Raw genomic sequence first — 8,483 nt, forward strand, 5'->3', positions numbered from 1 at the left:
TTCTGTTTGTCTTTGTGTTTACTGTGTGACTGTACTGACCTGAGAGCAGTCTGAGCAGTGAACAAACTCACTGAATCTTCTTTATAAATTCACTGATTCAGTAAAATGAACTGATGCTGCGTTTGTTTAATAGAAACATTGTGGCAGTGGCAATAAAAACAATAACCTGAGACTGTAGAGTGTCTGTGGTGACCTCAGCTTCATTTTCACACTCACTCCCTGGTAACAGTGGGGCTCTGTGCAGAACAGTGTAGAACTACACTGTGCTCCTGTGTGGTCAGTGGAGCAGTGAGTGTAGAAACAAGGTGATTTTAATGTTACGCCTCTAACTCAAAGCCATTCACATCTCACACATCTGCAGGTGTATCTCAGTAGAGTGGCCCACACTGACCAGTCCACTGTGTCTGTACCGAGGTCAGTGTGGGTTCATTTACTGAGAATCACTGCACCATGAAAGAGGAAGTGGTGTGTGTTCCCATGACTCTGACAGTTACTCATCAGCTGGGTGTGGTTTGATTTCTCACGCAGCTGACGATGAACACTTTAACAGTGTGAAGTCCAGTGTGCCGCTGCTGCTCGGTGCTGGTGGACATTAGACTGTGTGTGTGTGTGTGTGTGTGTGCGTGTGTAAACAGGTTGTGTGTAGAGTGAGTGTTGAGTGGTCACTGTGCTGGAACTCAGTGCTGTTTACTAGGGACAATGTTGCTGATGTTTTATCTTCTCTTCACTGGACCTCAGGGCTCTGAAGGTGAGTGAGACTTTTCTGCTCGATTCTTCACTCATTCTCCACTGACTCCAGTGATCACAGCATACAAGGCAAGCATCAACAATGTTAAATGTGAAATTAAAGATATTTCACAATACTTACTTGATGTAGCTTTCCTTACATGCTGCCGGAAGAACTTCTTTAGGTTGATCAGAGTGATCCTAACAGTTGTTGGTTTCATTCCGTCTGTCATCAGTTGCTGCACCCATCTGAAAAACAGTGAAAATAAACAAAATACAAATTAGTCGTTAACATTCATTCATTATCTGTAACCCTTATCCAATTCAGGGTCGCAGTGGGTCCAGAGCCTACCTGGAATCATTGGGCGCAAGGCAGGAATACACCCTGGAGGGGGCACCAGTCCTTCACAGGGCAACACCCGGAGCAGGAATCGAACCAACAACCTCCAGGCCCCTGGAGCTGTGTGACTGCGACACCTACCTGTTGCGCCACCTTCAGCTGCCTTAGTCGTTAACAGTATATTTTTTAATCTAAAAATCCTGTTGTAAATAGAATTACAGCTTACTTTCTGATCTGACCATGATCTTTAAGAAACGTGAAATTGTCCGTGAGCAGACTGTCCTCACCAACAAAGATCATAAAGCGTCTTATTTGGGTGAGGGCAGTCTTCCCATTTTCTAGTTCCTTTCCTTTTGCTGTGGTCCCAACAGTGAACTCCAAATATCTTTGAAGTAGTAATTCTAAAAGGGAAAAAAGTAAAAAAAAAAATATTATGTAATTCTTTAAATAGTTAAAAATAATAATAATAATAATAATAATAATAATAATAAATGAAGAAAAAAACAAAAACAGCCTACTGTATTTAGGACATTCTTCCTTGCTGAACACATTTCGTCTGTTGAACTTTTGTCGACAACAGACCTTTTGTTCCGCCAGGTACATTTGTTTATAGAAGTTTAATTCACTTGCCTGGTGGTGGTTTTTTTCTGGAGCTTCATCACTGTTTCTTTTAACTCATAAATTTTCTTGTCTTTGTAGTGAATTTAGGAGGTGAAGAAGCTGGAGGAGCGAAGTGCGCCCAAGAAATATAAAATATGTTTCCGCTTTGACATAGAAGTATATCATTGTAGATCATGCTCCTGAAACACAGAACAAAGACCAAAATAATAATAATAATTAAAAAAATAATAATAATAATACTAATAATAATAATTACATGACATTTTTAATATAAATTTAAATATTAAATCATTATAATTTTATTACTTAAATGAATTTTTACTTTTAAATCTGAATGACACTTTTGGTTGTGTTTGTCAAGTCTGGTGATTCTTTTTTTTATTACAGACAGGGATGAGGTAGTCCAGGCCTGCGTTGATCTTTAAAACATCAAACAAACAAAAAAGAAAAGTCCAGACATCTATGAAAAAGCACAAGTGAAAAATCAGTTCTACATTCTCTACATGGACCAACAAAGAGCACTCTTTTTAATGTTTCAAAAACGTTTAAAAATCATTTAAGAAAATAAACACTTACCTTTCAACAGTAGTTCAAGTAGTTTTCATGGTTTATAGAGATGGGGGAAAATGTTACCTTAGTGTCCCAAGTGCCACTTCTCTAATGTCGGTTCAGGGGAAAATATAATCTTAGAGTCCCTGAATCTATTTAGGATAGATAATCTAATTAGGAATCTCCTGATTCCGCTTCGGTAATGTGGGGTCAGAACCAAGGTTAAGGTGGACCTAGTTGTTAGGAGTTAGGGGAAAACATTACCTTAGAGGAATCGGGCCACTTTGATAATGTCGGTTCAAAATGGCTGGTTAAGGTGGAACTGATGTTCCAACTTAAGTGTTAGGAGTTAGGGGTAAACCTTGGAGTCCCAGGCACCGCTTCGGTAATGTGGGTTACGATGTGGCCACTTTGGTAATGACAGGAACCGGAAGTAGGTGAAGGAACATATATTCCAACAGCCAATTTGTTAATGTCTGTTACAATGTGGCCACTTTGGTAATGTTAGGAAGTGAAAGGAACACGCATCTTTGGGACTCTGACCACTTTGGTAATGTTCACATTACACACCTCACATCCCCTTTACAGTCACAGATGTAGCTACATTCCTCCATCCTCTTCAGTCAGGTGTGATATGAGCAGAGAGAGATTTCCTGGAGAGTGAGAGTTAAACGAAGGAATGTTGGTTTGGAAAATGCTGCTAATGTTGTTGCAACATAAGACTGTATAATGCTTGATAGCTATAAAGCTGTAGAAAAACTAATCAAATACTACCTTAAAAATAATGCCACCTTAAAATGACTGCAAATATATTGACGGCCACATGAAAAATGCTACTTTAAAACATTAAAACAATGCCTCTGCAGCAGTTTTAATGTGTGTGTGTGTGTGAGCCCTCTTTGAGGCCTTACCTCATTCCCAATGGAAAAAACACATCTAAAAGAGTGTGAGCGCAGAGTGAAGGGCTGGTAGTTGTTGACCAATAGAGAAGGGGATAAATATGAAGCTTCTACTAATAAATAGCTGTGGCCTGAGCACATTGTCACAGTTTCACTTCCTGAAGCTTAAAGACGACAGCAGCTTGTCTCTAAATATAAAGTTTAATCTTTGACCACACCACCATCCTTTAACTTCAGATATGATTCAGAACAAGATCAGATTATCATCAGATTATAGACCTCTTCTGATATTATCAATATATTTAGAGTTTATTATTATTATTATTATTATTATTATTATTATTATTATTATTATTGTGAAGCAATAAACCCAAGTTGAGGTCATTGGCTCCTGTTGTCTTTATCTTTTCTTTTTTAAATGAAGTGGTCTCCCACAAACTCTACACACTCAGCTCCACAAAAAGTCTGTCTACAACTGACAAAACCATTTTTAAAGACCACCAGGCCCACTGTATCAGTGTGTGTTAAACTCCAGTGTAGAGCTACTGAGAGAGTGTGTATCAGTGTGTGTTCAACTCCAGTGTAGAGCTGCTGAGAGAGTGTGTATCAGTGTGTGTTAAACTCCAATGTAGAGCTGCTGAGAGAGTGTGTATCAGTGTGTGTTCAACTCCAGGTTAGAGCTGCTGAGAGAGTGTGTATCAGTGTGTGCTAAACTCCAGTGTAGAGCTGCTGAGAGAGTGTGTATCAGTGTGTGTTCAACTCCAGTGTAGAGCTGCTGAGAGAGTGTGTATCTGTGTGTGTTGAACTCCAGTGTAGAGCTGCTGAGAGAGTGTGTATCAGTGTGTGTTAAACTCCAATGTAGAGCTGCTGAGAGAGTGTGTATCAGTGTGTGTTCAACTCCAGGGTAGAGCTGCTGAGAGAGTGTGTATCTGTGTGTGTTGAACTCCAGTGTAGAGCTGCTGAGAGAGTGTGTATCGGTGTGTGTTGAACTCCAGTGTAGAGCTGCTGAGAGAGTGTGTATCGGTGTGTGTTGAACTCCAGTGTAGAGCTGCTGAGAGAGTGTGTATCTGTGTGTGTTAAATTCCAGTGTAGAGCTGCTGAGAGAGTGTGTATCGGTGTGTGTTAAACTCCAGTGTAGAGCTGCTGAGAGAGTGTGTATCAGTGTGTGTTCAACTCCAGTGTAGAGCTGCTGAGAGAGTGTGTATCAGTGTGTGTTCAACTCCAGTGTAGAGCTGCTGAGAGAGTGTGTATCAGTGTGTGTTCAACTCCAGTGTAGAGCTGCTGAGAGAGTGTGTATCAGTGTGTGTTCAACTCCAGTGTAGAGCTGCTGAGAGAGTGTGTATCTGTGTGTGTTGAACTCCAGTGTAGAGCTGCTGAGAGAGTGTGTATCGGTGTGTGTTGAACTCCAGTGTAGAGCTGCTGAGAGAGTGTGTATCGGTGTGTGTTGAACTCCAGTGTAGAGCTGCTGAGAGAGTGTGTATCTGTGTGTGTTAAATTCCAGTGTAGAGCTGCTGAGAGAGTGTGTATCTGTGTGTGTTAAATTCCAGTGTAGAGCTGCTGAGAGAGTGTGTATCGGTGTGTGTTAAACTCCAGTGTAGAGCTGCTGAGAGAGTGTGTATCAGTGTGTGTTCAACTCCAGTGTAGAGCTGCTGAGAGAGTGTGTATCAGTGTGTGTTCAACTCCAGTGTAGAGCTGCTGAGAGAGTGTGTATCAGTGTGTGTTAAACTCCAGTGTAGAGCTGCTGAGAGACTTTGTATCGGTGTGTGTTAAACTCCAGTGTAGAGCTGCTGAGAGAGTGTGTATCGGTGTGTGTTAAACTCCAGTGTAGAGCTGCTGAGAGAGTGTGTATCTGTGTGTGTTAGGCTCCAGAGTAGAGCTGCTGAGAGAGTGTGTATCGGTGTGTGTTAATCTCCAGTGTAGAGCTGCTGAGAGAGTATTGGTGTGTTTGGGGACAATGTTTCTGGTGTTTTATCTCCTTGCTGTTGGACTCCAGGGCTCTGAAGGTGAGTGTGGAATTTCCTCTTGATTCTTGTGTAAAGTCTGAGAGCTGTTAGGTTACGGAGCTGTGTTTGTGCAGGATGCAGTGTTGTAAAATGTACACATCTCTGCACATAAAGGAGGTCAGTACTGTGGCCCTGTTACTGCACTGAGCTCCACACCTTCTTTATTGTGTGAATCACATATCGGTATCAAATATTGTGTTAATGTTGTCTGTAGATTAACACACAATGACTGATTATTTATTGATTATTGAGTCTAGAATCTACTCAGAGAAATAGAGCACAGGAACAGAGCCTTGACCCTGCTTCACTGGGCATTAATAAACTCTTTATTAAATCAACCTAAAATCAAACATCTGGATTACTCTAGTAACCATAGTAACCACTCATCATTCACCAGAAAAATGATAAGAAGGGATTATTAACATATCACCAGTTAAGTGGGACCCTACAGTGATGGAGCAGTGTGATTTAGAGGGGTGTACAGCCCACAAGAGCTGGACTGTGGAGCAGTGAAATGGTTTATATGTTTATTATTCCTCATGAACATGTTATAATCTGTTTTGAATGTTTTACTGATTCTTATGAAGATGATATTTATACAGTAACAGTGCTATCAGACTGAGATCAGACTGAGTGCAGACTATAATCAGACTGAGATCAGACTGAGTGCAGACTATAATCAAACTGAGATCAGAATGAGACATATTTGATTATTTTTATTTTACTGAGTGCAGACTGAGATCAGACTCAGTGTAGACTATAATCAAATTGGGATCAGAATGAGACAGAATTGTTTATATTTATTTTACTGAGATCAACCTTATTTTTTATTATTATTTTTATTTTCCTGATTTCTGCAGAGTGCTCTCTGGTCAAAAATAAAGGACAACTTTCTATCACAGCACGTCCAGGAGGGTCAGTGCTACTGCCCTGTTACTGCACTGACCTCCTCACCAAACCTGATACATTCACCTGGAAGAGACACAAAAATGAGAGTGGGAATTACGAACCTATACACATTAATAATATTGAGTACAGAGACAGAGCCCAGCTGTTTAACTCTCACTCTCCAGGAAATTTCTCTCTGTTTATATCACACCTGACTGAAAAGGATGGAGGAATGTACAGGTGTGAGACTAAGGACAAAGGATACACAGATGTCAGACTTGTTATTGAAGGTAAAACACTATCTTTGTTCTGTGTAAGAGTTCTCTATTCACTTACGTGCTGTTACTGTCTCTGTGTCACTACCGTCCTGTTACAACTCTGACTCTAAACTCCTTCCCCTTCCTCAGGGACCCCATCTAACCCTACACCTACTGCAGGGGGGACCGGTCAAACCAGACTGACCTCTTCATCCACAGCATCCTCTTCAGGTCCTGATGGCAATCACAGCACATCCAGACTTCCCTCTGTCTTACCCCCACCCCCCCCCCCCCCCCCCACACACACACACACACAAACACAAAATGGATGAAACCTGCATAAAATTCCACCCTTCCATCCAATTATTTTTTCCCACACACAGGTACAAACCATCCACAAATGTCCAGCATGTATTTCCTCATCTTTATTCCTGTCCTTCTCCTGATGGGACTGGGTGGGGTCTTCTACTGGAAGTGTAGAGGTGCACACACACACACACACACCCGTGTTGTTAAATGTCTGTTTAAATTCATCTCTCACTCTGTATGATTTCCTTCAGCAAAACAGAGACAGAAGCAGGTGGACAGTGGAGAGGTGAGTACACACACACACACCATCACATCACAGCACTCTATAGTACATTACATCTAGAAGAACAGGGAAAAAGGAGGCTAATAAAGTATGCAGAGCAACAGCTGGACTACATTGTGTGGTCAGTGGAGCTGAGAGAATGGAAAGTGAGAGTCATAATGTTATGGTCGTGTATGTGTGTGTGTGTGTATGTGTGTGTGTGTGAATAGGTGTGTACTGTGTTATAGTCTTCACCCGTTCTCTCGGCAGGATCCAGTGACCTACACCACAGTCGTCCACAGTAACACAACAACAACTGACGTGATTGGCTCTGGAGACAGAACTGAATACACCAGCATCAGAATGAAGTAGGACCCTCACCCCCCACTTCCACCTTCCACCTTCCACCACCTGAACACCCACTGACTGTAAATATCTCTCCCGTTTTCAACGTCATCCTTTAATCCTCAGTCTCCGGGATGTGGAAATGTACTCGAAACTAATAAAAGTCACTGATTCTTCAGTTTTAAAGATGTTCTGTTGTCCACACAACTTCACACATATTTCCAGAGCATTCAGCAAAAAGAAGCAGTGGTCTCTGTAGAGGCTCTGCCAGTCTGCAGTGATATCAGAGGAGTGCTGCTGGACTGCAGTTACATTTAGGACATCATACGAGTTCAGAGTTTCACAATCATATATTATTATTATTATTATTAATATCACCCACTCCTTACTCTTCTGTGATATGAAACTGAGTTCCACAGATTTATTATTATTATTATTATTATTATTAAAATGTTTAAATGTTGCAGTAGCCTCAGGCACTAATGACATTGCTTCACCATTTAAAGAGGATGTCTATGTGTGTGTGTGTGTGTGTGTGTGTGTGTGTACTGTGCAAACCTGCACCACGACAGAGGAAGCAGCAGTGTGGTCAGGTCTAACAGGACGTTGCATGTGGTTTTGCAATTCTCAAGAAACTGATGATGAAATGTTTCAAATAGCAGTGACTTAAAGTTACATCCATTGTGTCTCACTGCTGAGAGAGTGTGTATCAGTGTGTGTTCAACTCCAGTGTAGAGCTGCTGAGAGAGTGTGTATCAGTGTGTTCAACTCCAGTGTAGAGCTGCTGAGAGAGTGTGTATCAGTGTGTGTTCAACACCAGTGTAGAGCTACTGAGCAGGTGTCACCAAACTTTAGTCTCTGTAGTGTAGTATATAGCAGTGACCTGGCTACATAAGCCGCTCTGTCTGTGAGTAGTGTCCACTGTACAGACTCAGAGAGAAACAGGCCCCATCTCTCTTAACCACAACTGTGGCCTCGTCACCGTGACAACAGAGAGGAAGCAGAGGCCCAAGATAGTGCTCTTTCCACTGTCCATGGTTCTGAACCTGAGCTGGAGAATGGAGCTTCAGGACCTTGGACAGAGCATGCACAGGACTCAGGAATGTCACTTCATTGTGTATTAGATACGTATGTGTTGTAGTCCCCGTGAGAGAGAAATAGAGGACACACTCTAAAAAAATAAAACATCGGGTCAACAAAAATATCAACGCAACGTTTTGCAACAGTCTTTTTGAGTTGTGTCATCTTCTGGTAAAATTACAGTGATCCAACAAAGTATTTTGA

The 8,483-nt window shown here is 41.5% G+C and overlaps 1 protein-coding gene across 1 annotated transcript; it reads left to right on the forward strand.

Moving 5' to 3' along the window:
* Positions 1-619: 619 nt before the first annotated feature.
* On the forward strand, positions 620-7,357 carry LOC136702574 (uncharacterized). Its single transcript, XM_066677702.1, has 5 exons — positions 620-748; positions 5,999-6,316; positions 6,434-6,514; positions 6,667-6,878; positions 7,125-7,357. Exons 1-4 carry the CDS (start codon positions 700-702, stop codon positions 6,831-6,833), a joined length of 615 nt encoding a protein of 204 aa, XP_066533799.1. The 5' UTR covers positions 620-699; the 3' UTR covers positions 6,834-6,878; positions 7,125-7,357.
* The last annotated feature ends 1,126 nt before the right edge of the window (positions 7,358-8,483 follow it).

This window comes from Hoplias malabaricus, chromosome 7 (genome assembly GCF_029633855.1).
Source record: "Hoplias malabaricus isolate fHopMal1 chromosome 7, fHopMal1.hap1, whole genome shotgun sequence".
Lineage (NCBI taxonomy): Eukaryota > Metazoa > Chordata > Actinopteri > Characiformes > Erythrinidae > Hoplias > Hoplias malabaricus.